Source organism: Cervus canadensis, chromosome 16 (genome assembly GCF_019320065.1).
Source record: "Cervus canadensis isolate Bull #8, Minnesota chromosome 16, ASM1932006v1, whole genome shotgun sequence".
NCBI classification, from domain to species: domain Eukaryota; kingdom Metazoa; phylum Chordata; class Mammalia; order Artiodactyla; family Cervidae; genus Cervus; species Cervus canadensis.
The window spans coordinates 804,876-824,202 of NC_057401.1; the positions used below are offsets into that span (position 1 = coordinate 804,876).

Below are 19,327 nucleotides of genomic sequence, written 5' to 3' on the forward strand. Positions count from 1 at the left end.
AGAACGGAGCACTATGGTTTTTGTTCTGTCCACTGTTTTTTCACTTTTACAGCACCGTTTCACATCAATGCAGAGTTTTATGGAGACACACATTGCATGTACTTAAGTTTTAAAGGTTAGTGCAGACTGGAAGACTCAGGCGGCTGCGAAAGGATCTCTGAGAAGCAGCAGGTAGAGGTACAGGGTTCCAGTCATCCAACAAATCTGGGCTCACGTAGGGCTTCAGAGAAATAAAAGAACTGCAGCACTAACTGAGCTTCTCTAAGGTGGCACTGACACTTCAGTAACTAACTTCTCATAACTCTAGATGGAAATTGTGGTGAGGATGTGGGCTCTGGACTCAGGCAAGCCTGAGTTTGAATTTTAGCTTTGCCAGTGACCTTGAGCAAGCTGTCTAAATCTCTAGGACTCTGTGCGTTTATCTCTAAACTGGGGATAATGGAGTATCTAACCTCCTAAACCTGAGAATGGTGATGGTGGTTTAATCGCTAAGTTGTGTCTGACTCTTGAGACCGCAAGAACTGTACCCCACCAGGCTCCTCTGTCCATTCTCCAGGCAAGAGTACTGGGGAGGTTTGCCAATGCCTTCTCCAGGGGATCTTCCAGATGGAAGGATTGAATCCTGCATTGCAACCAGATTCTTTACCGACTGAGCCACCAAGGAAGAGAAGCTACCTGAAAGCAGATCGCGGAGCGTCTGATTCACAGTAAATATGCAATAAACACTTGTGTTCATTCATTTGTTCAAGTTCCTGCCCCCAGTACTTCAAAATGCAACTCTATTTGGAGATTGGGTCTTTAATGAGTTCACTAAGTTAAGTGTGGCCATCAGGGTGGGGCCCTAAGACAACATGACTGTGTCCTTATGACAAAAGGACGGGACGTCATGGGCGAGCGTGAACAGGACCACCGTTAACAGAAGGACAACAAGAAGACCGTCAACTGCAAGGCAAGGAGAGAGGCCTCAGGAACCAGCCCTGCCAGCACCCACATCTGAAACTTCCAGGCTGTAAGCTGTGAGGACACAAATTTCTGTTATTTAAGCCATCTGGTCTGAGGTGCTTCATTGCCACAGCCCCAGCAAACTAAGGAGCTCTGACTGGTATCCCTGCTGTCTAGATTATCAACCAGAGGCTGAGACAATTGAGGCCACTTGCCCAGGGTCAGTCAGCAGAGGGTGGGATCCCAGCCCAGGTCTGGGCAGTTCCCTGACGTTTTCCTCCTCTACTGGACTGCTTCAAAGAAATCCCACACACCACAGCTAAGACCCCAAGCAGTCAAATAAATAAATATTTAAAGAAAATTTAAAAAAAGAAACATTAGATCACTTAGCAAAGCACAGATGCAGAAATGCAGCTTCTGGTTTGTTTGGGGATGTGGGGCATGGAGCTTCCCAGGCGGTACAGTGGAACCCACCTGCCAATGCAGGAGACGCAAGAGATGCAGGTTCAATCCCTGGGTAGGGAAGGTCCTCTGGAGGAGAGCTTGGCAATCCATTCCAGTATTGTTGCCTGGAGAATGGCCAGAGGAGCCTGGTGGACTGCAGTCTATGGGGTCACAAAGAGCTGGACATGACTGAACATGCACACAGCATGGGTACTCATGGCTGTGTGATTGGGGCAAAAAATGATCATATGAAGGAGAGGTACAAGCGAGCAGAAAAGGACAGTTGAGGGGACGGCTCGCTCACTGCAAGTAAGTTCCTTGAAAACTGAGGTCTCACAACTCTCTGGGAGGAGGGCAGCAGCCCCAGTGACCTGGGGCTAAGTTGGCTGGCCACGTTTCATATTGTTTTCAGCTGCCTGGCGATCAACTTCCCAAGTATCTTGCAACTCTGCTGACCCAAGTGAGCGACAGCACTTTAACCCCAGCGGCATTTTTTTTTAAATCGCCAAATACCTCACAGGACTGTGTGAAGAATAACTGGGGCCTCTGTCCTGCTGCGAGTACAGCTGCTTCTTCAGTCAGGCTTTAAACCACTATCAACTGTCTGACGGCCTCTTCTGCCATGAATCCACGAGACATGGACCAGAAGGACCCCAGAGGTCTGCTCAGCCTCAGCTGGCAAAGTCAAACTCTTAAAAAGCAGTTGCGAAACTCCGTGTCCCTCTCATCCCCTTCAAAGCTCCCTAATCTGGGGAAAGGCAGACAGCTTTTAATTACTGTTTTCATCTTGTCTTTTGCTTCTTTGAAGGAACTTCTGGCAACATTAACCACTTAACTTCCGAATAACCAGAAACTTTTCACTCCTTTCCCCAGTGTATAGGTAAAAGAGAAAGCTGGAAGGAGAGGCACAAAAGGAGAAATCAGTAACCTACAGACCATATAACAGGCTGTGTTCCATCCCAACCTCTCTGAATCAGGCCCAGAGAAGTGAAGTAACATGCCTAAGGTCACACAGCTTGTGGGCGGCAGAGCCAGTGCGAGGGTTGGGATCATCCCACTCCTGGTACCTTCCTCAACCCTCCTCTATTTCAGAGCCTAAACTCTTTGCCAGGTTCTCAAATGTTGACATCAGAGATGCCAAAGCCCCAGCATATGCACACTCCTATCAGTTGGCCAGCAAAAGCTAACCACAGCCATTTTCACTGAGCACTTTCTGTGTGCTATATTCAATGCTAAAGGTAGTCCCTGGGCTGTTTCCAAGTATATTACAAACACCTGGAGAAGGAGGTTCTATTATAGTCTATTTTACTGATCAAGAACATGAGACCAGAGAGGTTAAGTATTAATAATTTGCCCATGGTCTCATAACAAGTAGTTGGCAGCCCTTTAACACTTTTACTTCACTGCCATCTCCTAAGATCAGCCCTGGGTCAGGAGTGAGAGAAAACCTAGAAAGAGCAGAAATACAGCTCTGACACCTGAAAATCTTATAATCTACCTCAGGATTCAGTCAGTTCAGTCGCTCAGCCGTGCCCGACTCTTTGCGACCCCATGGACTGCAACACGCCAGGCCTCCCTGTCCATCACCAACTCCCAGAGTTTACTCAAACTCATGCCCATTGAATCGGTGATGCCATCCAACCATCTCATCCTCTGTCATCCCCTTCTCCTCCCACCTTCAATTTTCCCAACATCAGGATCTTTTCCAATGAGTCAGTTCTTCGCATCAGGTCGCCAAAGTATTGGAGTTTCAGCTTCAACATCAGTCCTCCCAATGAATATTCAGGATTGATTTCCTTTAGGATGGACTGGTTGGATCTCCTTGCAGTCCAAGGGACTCTCAAGACACAGTTTCCCCCTCAGTCAGTCTCTCCCATCAGGAAGCTCCCATAAGCCTCCTCCATCAGAGGGCAGACAGCCTGAAAACCTCAGGATTAGAGTGAGCTAATATTTATTGAGTGCCCAAGGTAGGACAGAGACCTTGCTGGGTGTTCTACAGACCACAGTGGTTATCACCTAAGCCTCAGGGCACTTCTGCGCTCCAGGATGCTGTGGCTCACGCACTGTGTACTGAAGGACAGAGTAAGAGCGTAGATACGTCACTACTATACACATGCATCAAGGAATCCGACGGTGCTGCATCTGAGGGGTGTGGGTAACCAGCCAAGGTCTGATAAAAACTCTCCTTTTAGCATATGGGGGACTTCAGGTCCCCACAAGAGTTAGCACAGCAATGTAGCATGACAGAAATACTCTGCAGCAACATACATGCGCTCTGTTCTCCATTCCAGTGTATCCTGGTTGTACAACTAAATAGAGAATACTTAGGTAAGTCAGATAATTCTTCTGAGCTTTAGCAGTAGATTTAATAATGATTCTCTTTGCAGAATTGTTGTGAAGGCTGAAATCTGAGCACTGAGGCAGAATCCAAAGAGCTGCTGCTGCTTAGAAATATGAGATATACAGACAAGTAGTTTAATATCCAAGACTTAGTCTCCTTATCTATAAAATGGGCATATTAAGGCAAAGAGCTAATTGTAGCAGAATGAACGCACTGTCTTCAGAGTCAGATTACCCACATCTGTTTCCTGGCTCAGTCACTGAGTAACTATATGATGCTGGGCAAGTTCTTGGACCTCTGTGAGCCTATTTCACGCCTGTGGGAAAGTAGTCATAGTCCCTACCCCCACACAGTCATTAGGTGCATCAAACTAGGTACATGTAAAGCACTCAGAAGAGCATCTGGGACGCACTGTGTTTGCTACTGTCATTACCTTGAAGTGTTATTGTGAAGATCCAAGCCATTCGATGGAAGCACAGGGGACTGCACAGACTAGATGCTCAGTAAACGTGTAGACGTCAGATGTGTTTAAGTTCGGGGTCTCTTGCTCCGTCTTCTGATAACAGAATTATTCTTTTCTTTGGGAAATCCATTCCCAGGACCCACACACCATCAGCGCCAAACAACTGGTTAATCAGAGGACATCGTCTCACTGGCCACAGTCACCTGCTCAGAGTCAGAGGTGTGACCAAGGTGAGCAGCTGACTCTCAGCTCTTTTTTGCATGACTGTCACCAGTGACACCCTCTCCACCCTGGTCGCTAAGTTATCTCCCTCTGAGTCTTCTGCTGTTGTCTGCCATCCCGTGCACACTTCCAAGGGCTGGAGGGAGTGAGACGAAGTCCTAATGACACCACCATGCCCCCTGGATCCAGTGGTTTCTAAGCCCAATCACAGGGGCTTCCCTGGCAGCTCGGTGGTAAAGAGTCTGCCTGCCAATGCAGGAGACACGGGTTTGAACCCTTGCTGGGAAGATCCCACACGACCCAGAGTAACTCAGGCTGTGCGCCACAACTATTGAGCCTGTACTCTAGAGACCGCAAGCCAAAATGACCGAAACCCACACACCCTAGAGCCTGTGCTCCACAACAAAAAAGTCCACTGCGATGAGGAGCCTGCACACTGCAATAAGAGGGTAGCCCCTACTTGCCGCAACCAAAGAAAAGCCTGTTCAGCAGCGAAGATCCAGCACAACCAAAAATAAATAGAATTATTCAAGAAAATAAAAATAATAAATAAAGCCAACCATAACCACCACTGGCCTTCTCATGCATATGAATTAACATATTTCCCCTTTGGGTTAAACTAATTTTAGCCACATTTCTGTCACTAGTTAGTAGCAATATTATAATAACATCGGTTCCCAATAAATATCATTTCCCTTTCCCATCACATGTCTTAAAATATGACCCAAAAGGTATTGGAAATACCAATTTCCCAAAAGGTATTTTTCAGATAATCATTGAATATGAAGCAGTTTTTGTCTACAGATCTAGCAAGAGAAGGTGTGTCAGAATTGCTGCTGAAACCTCATGACAGGTTGTGGAGGAGACAGCCACCCAGCAGCCCATTTAGCATTCCTTGGAAAATGGCTCACTGCATCTACTGAGATTCAGTGCTCTTTTAAAACAGAGCTGGTGGCATATGTATACACACTCATGATTGCACATTTATTGATTTCTAATTTGCCCCCTGCTTACTTCCAAAAAGGCCCTGGAGTGGCTGACAAAATAAGACAAAGACACAAGAGGGTCATTAAGAAAAATCAAAGACCAAGCCCAGAGAGAAAAAGGGATTGCTGATTATAGCTGAAACCCAGGTTAATAAAGCTGCTTCAATGACAAATATATATATTTAGCTTTCAGCTCTTTGGCAGCTATTCAGAGTGTGTCCTGACGGGGTACAGGGCATCCTTCATGTCTGCAGCTCAACACCCAGCACAGAGGCCAGGCACCTGGGAGAGGCTTCCTGCATGAACGATGGATAAAAGGGTCAGAGCTCCCTGAGCGCACTGCTCCTACGGAGGCCTGCACCGTCTACGCGCCCACTCGTGAGCGCCCGTGTGTGCCACATGGGCCCGGCCAGGAGCCTGGAGAGGAGTGGGCCGTTCCAACCGCTGCTCTCTGGCCTGAAGCAAAAGCTCCGTGTAAGAGAGCAGCTCCTCGTCTCTTCAAGTCTCCCATGAAAGGAGACTAGAAACAGGTTGTGAAGACGGGAATTGCAGGAGTAACAACAGTTATCTATGCTGGTTATGTATGCAGAGCACTTTAAACCCTAGAAAATGCAGGCTCAGCATAATCTCTTTGGGTTCAGAGAGTTCCCTGGTGAGGTGCATGAACGGAAGAGGGGGCCTCTCTCATTTACCGATGAGGACACTCAGGCACAGGAGACAAAGTGGCTCTCCTGACCTCTCTCAGTCACAAAGTGGCCATGAGGCCGCCACACTGGACTCCCCACGCCCTTGTGCTGCCTGCCTGGGCCTGGCACCCTGCATCTCAGAGACCTGTTATCACAGCCTGAAATGCCTCCTCTGCCCAGATCAAGATCAGCTCCGCCTAAAATGGGCATCTGCTGATGTCTGCGGGGAGCAGGAACCAGACACCTCCCCCAACCCCCTGCAGCAGCGGGACCCTCAGACCCTGCCCGCTCAAAGCTGCCACACAGCCCAGCCCCACGGGCACCTTCTGTTTGCTGGAAAGTGATGCTGAGAGCCCAGGTGAACGACATACAGTCTGTATGGTTTAGTTAAAAGCAGGCTGAAAGGCACAAGGCAGTGCTGGGTGGAGAGACGGCTATTAAGTGAGTGTTTAAGGAAAGAACTCTCCAGGGAAGAGGAAGGGAAAAACCAGAGTGGTTTCCCCATCTGCCCATTTGGTATTGCTTATTCAGCTCTGCCAGATACACACTGCACTTCATCCACCCTCACATCCATCAAGGTGGATGAAGAGTGGAAGAGTGGAAAGGGAGGTGTTCTCTTTCCCACATTTAGTGCAGTCAGTCGGGTGAAAGGGAATGCCAGCCAGAGAAGACTGTGACGAAGTCCAGGTGCACACAAGACAAGGCAAGCAAGGCCACCGCGGCACTGAAACGCCGGCCAACGCAAGCCTGCTCTCATTCCAACAGAGTGCCTGAAAGTACATGTGTGTGTATAGTCTCTCACTGTGTGTACAGAGATACAATTTCCTGATTCAGAACTCATTCTTAAGTGCACATGCAAACATGTGTTTCATATTTCCCAATCTATCCTGGAGCCTACATGCATCAGTGGACCGCATACGTAGGTATAAAACATGGCCACTGGAACGGGAATGGTGGCCACCACGCAGAAACCTCTCCAGTAACGTCACAGTCCTCCCAGCCATGCTGTAAATCTTGCTGCCTGATTGCTAAGCATCCAGACACTTGTTGCTCCAACCAGAAAGTTAAGCCTTGGGCAAGCAATTCACCCCATAACATTCACTAGTCACCACCAGTTGGACTTCCAGATACAGTCATGAAGCTGTTCACTGTCGAAAATTAGCACTTCCCTAACACCCCAGTCCATGAATCACACTCTCCATCCGGATGTGTTTCTCCAGCTCTTGAGTATCCAAACTCTCATGCTGAATAAATACACAAAGACATCTCCAAGTCTCCCCTCTTCATTATATCCTGGACCATTCCAAAGAGAAAGCAAAGTTCAAGGTGTTTCTTTCTTTTCCCAAACAAATCACAGACCTCCAGACCCAGAGTTCCCGGACTGGCAGAGGGAGGAGGCAGCCACAGGGCAGGAGCCCTTCTAGCCAGCAAGGAGGTGAAGCTGAAAGGTTTAACGCAAACCACTGCCCTCGGAGACTCACCTCCAAGCCCCCCTTGGGGCATTTCCCTGGGGTACATTCAGACCCAGGTAAAAGGATGGATTTCCTCCCTCCATGTAAAAGAGAGATGCACTAGCGTAAGTCCACAGCTCTCACCAGCCACTTCAGTGGCTCTCTGAAGGAAGGGAGCAGAAAAGGTGGGCTGGAGGGGAGCACAGGGACCCACACGCTGAAGCCGGGCCCCAGATGCCCCCACGTGTGGACTCACTGCCAAGCTCCACGTGGTCAGGGCGCCCCGCGCTCAGGCAACCACATCCTCTGCATCAGCAAATGCAGACAAGACACAAGGCAGAGAAGCAAGTCCACTCTACTCACAGTCTGGTGAGCTTCAGGTTGCTCTGGAAAAGCAGTTCTGGGAGGACCTGGAGCTTATTCTTGTTCAGGCGCCTGAAAGGGGAAGAGAAAAAGAAAATGAAGAGATGTCAAGAGGACATGAAACTGGATCAAGGGTATTCATAGACCCCACTCAATCAATCCATCAACATGTCTTAAAGGCTTCTAGATCTTTCATCATGGGATGCTCAGCACGTGGAAGGCTTATTCTATCGTGTAACATGTGGAGTCAGGTGGAGGATAAAAGGCAAAGGTAGGTGGGAAGCAGGAAAACAGCATGCCTGCTGCCTCTCTCCTGTCACGAGCCTCAGAGAGACGTCACTCAGAGATGACAACACGGTTTCCCAGGAACTTCAGACAGGCTTTTGAACTCGTCTAACCACTTGCTTGCTTAGCTATTGCCAACTGATGGGACAGGCATGTGAAATGGGTCCCTAAAAATAAATAAAATGCCAGGGAGACTATTCCAGATCCTAAGTGGGTGGTGGGGGCGGGGAGGACAGACAGCAGCCGTTACAGAAGCAGAGAGAGAGTGGGCACATCACCGTGGGTTCAAGGGCCAAAATGGGCCTTTGTGGGTACCTTCCTCTATTTAAAAAATTAAATATTGTATTCTGTAACTATGAAAGTGAAAGTCGCTCAGTTGTGTCTGACTCTTTGCTTCCCTGTGGACTATAGAGTCCATGGAATTCTCCAGGCCAGAATACTGGAATGTACACCTGTTCCCTCTCCAGGGGATCTTCCCAACCCAGGAATCAAACTAGGGTCTCTTACATTGCAGGCGGATTCTTTACCAACTGAGCTATCAGGGCAGCCCATTGTATAACTCTCCTGGTATAAAACCAAATACATTAAGATTATATAACATTTACTTGGCCTAAACACTCACTTTTTTTCTTTTGATTTTCAAAGAAATTAAACCATTTTCATGGGTCCCTTAAAAGCGCTGTTGGCCCTGGGTGCTGTCCCCACTGTGCCTAACGGGGCAGCCAGCCACGGTCTAGGTGGGCAGTGGGGCCGGAGCCAGTGCAGGAGGGACAGCCCATGTGGGATGGCAGCAGCAGAGCCAGACTCTGCCCCGAGAGTGGTCCACACTGACACCCACGGTAAAGAAGGCCACCTGAGCTTCCAAGGACGGCGAGTCACTGCTGCTGCCCCCATGGAGGCTGCTTTCCTGGGAATGTGAGGCCAAAAGGGAGAGCCTGTCCCACGCTTGGGGCTTCCTAGATGGTGCTAGTGCAGGAGACGTAAGAGACTCGGGTTTGATCCCTGGGTGGGGAATATCCTCTGGAGGATCCTCTGGAGGAGGGCATGGCAACCCACTCCAATATTCTTGCCTGGGGAATCTCATGGACAGAGAAGCAGTTTATAGTCCATGGAGTCACAAAGAGTCAGACATGACTGAAGTGACTTGGCATGCAGGCACGCTCCATGCTCACCCCCAGGCCTCTCTATCCAAATATCATTCAGTTCAGTTCAGTCGCTCATTCGTGTTTGACTCTTTGTGACCCCATGGACGGCAGCACGCCAGGCTTCCCTGTCCATCACCAACTCCCAGAGCTTACTCAAACTCATGTCTATCAAGTCAGTGATGTCATCCAACCATCTCATCCTCTGTCATCCCCTTCTCCTCAAGCCTTCAATGTTTCCCAGCATCAGGGTCTTTTCCAATGAGTCAGTTCTTGGCATCAGGTGGCCAAAGTATTGGAGTTTCAGCTTCAGCATCAGTCCTTCCAGTGGATATTAAGGACTGATTTCCTTTAGGATTGACTGGTTTGATCTCCTTGCAGTCCAAGGGACTCTCAAGAGTCTTCTCCAACACCACAGTTCAAAAGCATCAATTCTTCTTCATTCAACTTTCTCTATGGTCCAGCTTTCACATCCATACATCACTACTGGAAAAACCATAGCTTTGACTAGATGGACCTTTGTCAGCAAATGTCATTATGCAGCCTAATCACTGAAGCCAAAATCAGTGTCCCCAAACCTCCTCAGAATCCTCAGATTCTTTCTCTCCAGAATCTCCCAGTGCAAAGACCAGTTTACAGATGGCTGAATTTCTCTGCTTAAACTATGCATGTTTGGCTATGTGGAACAGCCATGTGATTCCATCTCAGAGCTAAGTGAACTGAAGAGAAGAAAAGGTGAACTTCTTCCCAGCTTCTGGCCCCAAAGCCCACACTCTTATAGTGCTCCAAGCAGCTACGATTCCAGTGGGTGGGGTGGGGGTGGGGGTAGGATATTTGCCCTTTTTTATACCAGGCCAACAGATAAAAACTTGAGAGGGACAGGAGTCCAGAAGGGAGTTTACAAGGGCGAAGTATGTGGGAGAGAAGCATTTATGACCTCAGGGAATGAGGTTCTGCTGAGAAGCGTGTGGCTCAGCCCTGAAGGGGTGCACATCGAGTGTGTGGACCAACCACATCTGCTGGTGGCACTCCTGACTGGAAGGAAGCCAGAGGAAAGGCCGGCAAGTGGGACAAGTGAGCTCAACTCCCCACCCCCCCCACCTAACTCCCTGTGTTCTTTTTCATTGTTAAAAACAGAGGTTATAAAAAAAAAGCCTTAACATAGAATTGACCATCTTAACCATTTTTAAGTGAAGTGTGTTCACATCCTTGTGCAGCAGATCTCCAGAGCTTTACCATCATGCAAAATCGAAACCTGTGAAGCAACACCACATCGCCCCCTCACCTTGTCCCTGGCAGCCACCATTCTGCCGTACCTGCTGTCTCTATGGATTTGACCAGTGCTCTTCTCATCACTCCCAGTATCTGCTCTTTGTGAGTTCCTGTCACTAAAGTGGGAAGAATGGGGGTGGCCCAGAGGACAGGAAGGCGAGAGGGAGTCTAGCCCCTTGTTTACAGCAGTTCCCATATAGCCAGTGATAAATGAGCGTGTGTGCATGTATGCTGTGTGACCCCAAGGACTGTAGCCTGTCAGAGCCCTCTGTCTGTGATAAGCCACTTTCTAATACGGATTCTTATGGGAAAGAATCCCTTAAAAGAAACGGAGTAGCCCTCACAGTCAGCAAAAGAGTCCAAAATGCGGTACTTGGATGCGATCTCAAAAATGACAGAATGATCTCTGTTCGTTTCTAAGACAAACTATTCAATATCACACCAATCCAAGTCTATGTCCCAACCAAATTGCTGAAGGAGCTGAAGTTGAATGGTTCTACAAAAACCTACAAGACCTTCTAGAACTCACACCCAAAAAAGATGCCCTTTTCATTATAGGGGACTGGAATGCAAAAGCAGGAAGTCAGGAGATACCTGGAGTAAAGGCAAATTTGGCTTTGGAGTACAAAATGAAGCAGTGCAAAGGTTAACAGAGTTTTGCCAAGAGAATGTACTGGTCATAGCAAACACCCTTTTCCAACAACACAAGAGAAGACTCTACACATGGACATCACCACATGCCCAACACCGAAATCAGACTGATTATATTCTTTGCTGCCAAATATGGAGAAGCTCTATACAGGCAGCAAAAATAAGACCGGGAGCTGACTGTGGCTCAGATCAGCAACTCCTTATTGGCAAATTCAGACTTAAATTGAAGAAAGTAGGGAAAACCATTAGACCATTCGGGTGTGACCTAAATCAAATCCCTTACGATTATACAGTGGAAGTGACAATCAGATTCAAGGGATTAGATCTGATAAGAGAAAGTGCCTGAAGAACTATGGACGGAGGTTCGTGACATTATACAGGAGGCAGTGATCAAGATCATCCCTAAGAAAAACAAATGCAAAAAGGCAAAATGGTTGTCTGAGGAGGCCTCACAAATAGCTGAGAGAAGAAGAGAAGCTAAAGGCAAAGGAGAAAAGGAAAGCTATACCCATTTGAATACACAGTTCCAAAGAATAGCAAGGAGAGATAAGAAAGCCTTAATCAGCGATCAACGCAAAGAAATAGAGGAAAACAACAGAATGGGAAAGACTAGAGATCTCTTCAAGAAGATTAGAGATACCAAGGGAACACTTCATGCAAAGAAGGGCTCAATAAAGGACAGAAATGGTATGGACCTAACAGAAGCAGAAGATATTAAGAACAGGTGGCAAGAATACACAGAAGAACTGTACAAAAAGATCTCCATGACCCAGGTATTCACAATGGTGTGATCACTCACCTAGAGCCTGGACATCCTGGAGTGTGAAGTCAAGTGGGCCTTAGGAAGCATCACTACGAGCAAAGCTAGTGGAGGTGATGGAATTTCAGTTGAGCTATTTCAAATCCTAAAAGATGATGCTAAGTGCTACACTCAGTAGGCCAGCAAATTTGGAAAACTCAGCAGTGGCCACAGGACTGGAAAAGGTCTGTTTTCATTCCAATCCCAAAGAAAGGCAATGTCAAAGAATGCTCAAACTACTGCAGAATTGCACTCATCTCACATGCTAGCAAAGTAATGCTCAAAATTCTCCAAGCCAGGCTTCAACAGTATGTGAACCATGAACTTCCAGACGTGCAAGCTGAATTTAGACAAGGTAGAGAAACCAGAGATCAAATTGCCAAACATCTACTGGATCATCAAAAAAGCAAGAGAGTTCCAGAAAAGCATCTACTTCTGCTTTATTGACTACACCAAAGCCTTTGACGGTGTGGATCACAACACACTGTGGAAAATTCTATAAGAGATGGGAATACCAGACCACCTGACCTGCCTCCTGAGAAATCTGTATGCAGGTCAAGAAGCAATAGTTAGAACTGGACATGGAACAACAGACTGGTTCCAAATAGGAAAAGGAGTATATTGTCAAGGCTGTATATTGTCACCCTGTTTATTTAACTTATATGCAGAGCACATCATATGAAACAATGGACTGGATGAAGCACAAACTGGAATCAAGATTTCTGGGAGAAATATCAATAACCTCAGATATACAGATGACACCACCCTAATGGCAGAAAGTGAAGAACTAAAGAGCCTCTTTATGAAAGGGAAAGAGAAGAGTGAAAAAGCTGGCTTAAATTCAACATTCAGAAAACTAACATCATGGTATCCAGTCCCATCACTTCATGGCAAATAGATGGGAAACAATGGAAACAGTGACAGACTTTATTTTGGGGGGCTCCAAAATGGTGACAGATGGTGACTGCAGCCATGAAATTAAAAGATGCTTGCTCCTTGGGAGAAAAGCTATAACCAAACTAGACAGCATATTAAAAAGCAGAGACACTACTTTGCTAACAAAGGTCCATCTAATCAAAGCTCTGTTTTTTCCAGTAGTCACGGATGGATGTGAAACCTGGACTATAAAGAAAGCTGAGTGAAGAAAAATTGATGCTTTTGAACTGTGGTGTTGGAGAAGACTCTTGAGAGTCCCTTGGATTGCAAGGAGATTCAACACCAGTCAATCCTAAAGGAAATCAGTCCTGAATATCCACTGGAAGGACTGATGTTGAAGCTGAAACTCCAATACTTTGGCGACCTGATGCCAAGAACTGACTTATTGGAAAAGACCCTGATGCTGGGAAAGGTTGAAGGCTGGAGGAGAAGGGGATGACAGAGGATGAGATGGTTGGATGGCACCATCAACTCAACAGACATGAGTTTGAACAAGCTCCAGGAGATGGTGATGGACAGGGAAGCCTGGTGTGCCACAGTCCATGGGGTTGAAAAGAGTCAGACACGACTGAGCGACTGAACTGAACTGAACACGGAAAAGCACTGGTCCCAGAGAAGGTGTGGTGCTTTGACTCTGGGATCGGCCAGACTAGGTCTGGCTCTATCGTGTTCTCGCCATAGGACCTTGGGGAAGTAACCTAGCTACTTAAGCCTCAGTTTTCCACCTGCAAAATAACTCTACTCGGTGGGTTACAGTAAACCTTGACACAGTGTATGTAAAAGCACCCAGCACTGCAGTGAGCACATGGCATAATCGAAATGAGCTGCTTTATAACTGCGTCAGACACCGCGCTGCGTGCTGGAAGGGTGGGATCTCAGGTAGTGCAGCTCAGAGACTGGGGTCATTATTACTAGCATCTTATGGATAAAGGATATCATGGGACTTCTCTGGTGGCCCAAGGGTTAAGAATCCACCTGCCAATGCACAGGACACAGGTTTGATCCCTGCTCTAGGAAGACTCCACATGCTACAAGACACCTAGGCCCATGAGCTGCAAAAAGACAAGCCACTGCAGTGAAAAGCCCACACACTGCAACTTGAGAGTAGCCCCCACTTTAAGCACCTAGAGTAAGCCTGCATGCAGTCAACAATAAATAAATAAATAGACAGATTCCATGGAATTCTCCAGGCCAGAATACTGGAGTGGGTAGCCCTCGCCTTCTCCAGGGGATCTTCCCAATCCAGGGATCAAACCCAGGTCTCCCACATTGCAGGCAGATTCTTTATCAGCTGAGCTACCAGGGAAGCCAGATAGACAGATAAAGGATGTCAACACATGGAGAGGTGAAGCCCATTCTGCAAGGCCACTGTGATAGGAAATGGTGGAGGCAGGATGCTGACCCCGGCAGTCTGCCTCCAGAGCCTGGTTCTAAACCACTGGGGTTACTGGAAGCCCCTCTATCAGTGACAGCTCCCTTCCCCACACCCCCACCCTTTTCTCCCCTTCTCATCTTTTTGGCTCTGCTTCCTTTCATCCAGGGTGGCCACCTCCTCTGCCCCTGCCCAGACCACCATCTGCCCTGAGGACACTTCCCTCCCTGAAAAGGATGCTTTTGGGTCCCCAAGGCCAGCAGCGGGCCTCCAGGTAGGTCTGTCTGGAACCCTCCTCTACATCCACAGCTGCACAAAGCCTGGTGAGAGTTACACCCAGCCAGCCAATGATCCCATACAGGCAAAAGTCCTGAAATCTGGCCCACCGTGGCCTGCAGTGGGGAGGGTATTGAGTGTGCTCAAAGCTCAAAACCAGAGTTGAAGCTAAAAATAAAACCAGCTTGGCTCTGAGGCTCCAGGAAGGGAAGGAATCGTTTTCAGTTCTTTGCCGGTATTTGTGGCTGGACAAAAATAAAAACACAACCAAATTTAGCCAATTGTGTGCTGCCTGCTGCTTCGTAAACCCTGAGTGAGGATTCCATGGCAGCTGGGCTGGGCTCTCCTTCCTTTAAAAACCTCAGGGTCTTTCTGCTTCGGCTTGGACGGGCCGCACGCTGGCTCTCTGTTATCGAGGGGAGCTCGATACATTTCTAGCTCATCCCATCTTGGGATTTATTCATTCTTATTTAGTGAGCCGAGTTGGTCTGAAAGGTCTTACTTGAAGAGCTGATGAAGCCTCCAGGCTGCATAAGGTGCACTTCTCATGTGGCTGCTCTAAGAGCAGCTCCTGAACAGGAAAATGAACAGAGGGAAACAGGTTGTTCTCCTGCCAGAGGGACAGATAAGCGCTGGGCTGCAGACAGCGGCTATTGGCCTCCGTGCCCTCCAACACTCATGCCATCTGCTGCTCTGTCACCTGGGTCCAGAGGTAGAAATCTGCCACAGTTCAAATTGGAACTAAACCTGTGATGCCTGGATGGAGAAAAGGACTGAATGGGACCCATATGAGGGCAGACCTGAGGAGGTCAGTAAACAAGATATGGGCCCGGTCAGTGATAGGTTAAGTCCACCTGGATGTATTCTCTTCCTCTAAGATCAACACTCCTTTTCAGCTTTCCTGCTGGAACAATGGAAGCATCAGGGTCAAGAAGTCCACGGGTTGCCAGCTGCAAGGTCATTCTGTTTTTCAGCCTGAACTGTTAAGCCCCAAGACACAGAGTCTTGGCTTTGTGGTACCACTGATGGCCTTCTTGGAGGAACCTGCGTTTAAGATCTAATTAGAGATTTTTTCCACCTTATTGAATTCTTTCATTTGTCCATTAAACCCATGCAACCACTAATTTATCCATTCATAAAACCACCTTCTACACCTATGTCTGTCTGTCCATCCACCCATCCATCTATCCTTCCTTCCATCTTCCCAGTCATTTTTCAATATGAACATACAAAGATGATTAAGATACAGTCCCTTCCTGTATCTGCATGAATAAGATGTAGATGAAGAAGGATGTCAGATGCTAGCGAAGGAGACTGGCATGGAAACAAAAGTCTGTAGCACGATCTTGTGAGCAAAGCTATTGTGGGGGCACAAGGGGAGGAGCAGCTAACCCAGACCTGGGACAGGAAGGCTTCCCGAAGAAACTGGTTTGAGTTTTTGTTTATTTGTTTGCTTGTTTGAAGCATAATTTTGACTCTTCAGAAGACAGGGACAACAGGTTCTAGGCTTTGAGAGCAGTATGTGCATGGAGCACCAGGAGACTGAGGAGCAATTTTTGGGAAACAGGGCTGCATTGCAGGGACTAGATGGCTTGAGAAACACAAGTGATGAAGCTCTAGGGCTAAGCAGAGGTCATATTAATGAGGGTCCTTGTGGGTCATGATAAAAGACTTGGGCTTGGCTGTGTACTGAGAGTCAGGGGGAGCCACAGACGGAGTCTGAGCAAGGGAATGACCATCTGTTTTGGATTTTAACAAGTTCTCTTGAGTAGCAGTAAGCCTGGTTTGAAAGAGGGTGGAATCAGAAGCAAGGCGAGCAATTAAGAGGGCTCCTGAGTAATCGCTGTGGCTGTGTGAGGCCCTGGGGAAGGGGAGGGGTCACACTGGAGTGGAGGAGTGAGACCTGAAGTCTCAACCATGGGGTTTTGTGAGTGAATGCATATGAGGGGCACAGGAGTAAAGGGGTTAAAAGTGGCCCCAGGGGCTCCCACTTGGGTAACTGATTAATCAATATGACCAATTAGTGCTGAAAAAAATAGAGATGAGAGGACCACCACACAGGAGGGACTGTGTTCAGATTCAGGATTTCTAAACTACTGGGATCCAATACATCTTGACAGCTAGTTGCAGTAGCTGGTGATAACACTAAGACTATGATTCAGGCACTGTACAAGGGGCTTCCCATGTCCAGTTCATTTAACTCCCCACAGAATAACTTCAAGAGTAGTACTAGTAGGCAGCCTATAACAATGAAACAAAGCCCTAAGAAGGTTAAGCCACCTGCCCAGAGTCAAACTCAGCCAAAATGGTGGTGATGGACTTCAACACAGATGTGTGTACTTGGTCCCTTAGTTGTGTCTGACTCTTTTTGATCCTTTGGACTGTAGCCCACCAGGCTCCTATATCCATGGGATTTTCCAGACAAGAATACTGGAGTGGGTTGCCATTTCCTCCTCCAGGGGATCGTCCTGAGCCAGGGATTAAACCCACATTTACCTAATACCAAACCTGTGCTCTTAACTACCATGGACAATGATGGTATTTAATTTAGCCCTCATTATAGCCTGTCATGACTTAATTACCTTGTGTGTGGGTCTCATCCTCCCATTAAGTTCTACAGGTCCTTAAGTGGGAAATATGTCTAATATCTGCTCAGTGACCCACTGTGAGCCAACACAACCCCAGGGATACAAGGGGGCTTTTAGTAAGGGCCTCTTGAATTTCAAGTCAATTCAGGGAACTGGGAATAGTCAATTCGGGGAACCTGAAAAATCAATAGCTTTTCTGGGCTGGGTGAAGGGAGTCATCCTGTTTGCAGGTGAACAAAACTCCCAGAAGGTCCAATTGCTTGAGTCTGTCTGATTCTAGAGTCTTCTTGGAGACTCAGCTTCCAGAGTCACCGGCCTCACTACTGACCTACTGGGCAGAAAGGCAGGAGAGGATGGGGCCAGGGCAGCCTCTCAGTGGGTGCAGGAGAGGTGAGAGGCCTCCAGGCCAGAAGGAAGCACGCTCAGCAGCAGCAGGCCCCGGCACCCACAGGGTGCCTCCCCTTTCTTCGGGAAGCGTGGAATGTTCAGCTGCTCAGCTAAGGCCCGAGGGAGGAAGGGAGTCAGTGTGCTAACTCCCAAAGGTCACCGGACTGTTGGCTTTAGTAATGAAATCAATTGAATCCCCTTCCCCAGGCACTTTCCTAGGCAGCCTGGATGGCTTCCAGTTCTTCTGGTGTTTTCAGAAACACCAACAAGGGCTAAAGTGGCTTTGCTATTTGGAGCAGAAGCTCCAGGCCTCCCCCAGTAGAGGGGGAAACATCCTGGCAGAACCTGCAAGAAGGGCAGAACCAAATTCAGAGGCCTCAAACCCCGACTTGGAGGTGGCACTCTCACCCATGAGGATGTACAGATGTCACTCTCTATCAGGGGAACTCCTCAGCAGAGAAGAGTCAAGAGCAGAGAAGCCTAAATAGGGCTTGTATCCACAAGATATTTACTGTAGCCACTGATGGCCTCATATTTTCTTGGTTTCCTCACCTGCCCACCACATCAAATTCAGGTTATTTTCTTGCTATGCAAATTTCATAATGTAAATTGGATGTAACATCATCAGTTCAGCAAGAAACCTGATCTGTGCTGACTGCTGGCTTACAGCACTGTCCGGATCAGAGAGGGTCCCTGCACGCGTAGGAGGAAAGCCTGCTGGCCGCCAGTTTCAACACCCAGGAGCCACTTTGGTTAGTGACTGGCTGTTCTCTGCCACTGGGATTGCCCCCTTTTCTAATAATGTATTTTTAGAGGTTTTTTTTTGGGGGGGTGCAGGTGGGTAGCAGCTTTACTGAGCTCTAACGGGGCTTCCTTTTTAATAGCACTCCTGGACCAAGCCACTATTTAATTTTATGGTTTAGAAGCCAGTTGACCTGAATCATGTCTTCCATGGAATTCAGCATTTGTTCAATGACATTTAGGTTGACTTCTGTCAGTTTTGAAAATCTGTTATTTTTAGTTGGTAACTTCAAAATGTCCTAATAGCAATTAAAAACCTTTACTTTTGACATTTCTGTAAGAGAAACAACTTTGTCATCCTAGTCTAAAACTCTTGCCCTAAGCAGTTTTTTCCCCACTGAGTTGTTTAAGAGAATCCTTTTTAACAAAATAGCTTAAAGTTTATTTTAGGAACCCAATTATTATGTAATAGCAAAACTTGAACCTTGTGAGATACCCAAGAGGGCTGAATAGTTTAACATCTGTGATGGGCTTTGCAGTGTACCACAAAGGCTCGCTGAAAGGTAGCTGTTACGGCCACTGTTGTTTTCATTATCATCATCCCTGGATACCCCAGGAGGTCAGAGATAGGGGAGATTTATTTCTCCCTCACAGATGACTGTATTGGTCAGCAAGGCTATTAACAATAACGAATGAACTCCAAAATCTCATCTTGTAGAGAACGTAGTATGTTGGGGAAGAGTGGTAGGCAGGAGCTACAACAGGTCTTCAGTTCCTTGATCTCATGGTAACTAATAACACTTCTGTCAGCCTATTGGCCAGAACTAGTCACATGGCCAAACCTAACTGCAAAAGAAGATAGGAAATCTACAGGGACACTTGGATATTTGGTGAGAACTATCATGATAACCAACTCATCTTGGAATCAAAGCAACAATAATGATCTCTTTGATCTGTTGTTCTTCCTTCTTTCCTTGTTT

At 47.4% G+C, this 19,327-nt stretch overlaps 1 protein-coding gene across 2 annotated transcripts in view; it reads right to left on the reverse strand.

Moving 5' to 3' along the window:
- The window catches only part of SLIT3 (slit guidance ligand 3), a 717,262-nt gene that overhangs the window by 581,120 nt on the left and 116,815 nt on the right, over positions 1–19,327 (reverse strand). For both annotated transcript variants that reach the window (XM_043488926.1, XM_043488927.1), the window contains exon 4: positions 7,899–7,970. In XM_043488926.1, the coding sequence (XP_043344861.1) occupies positions 7,899–7,970 (72 nt within the window). The remainder of the gene's footprint in view (positions 1–7,898; positions 7,971–19,327) is intronic.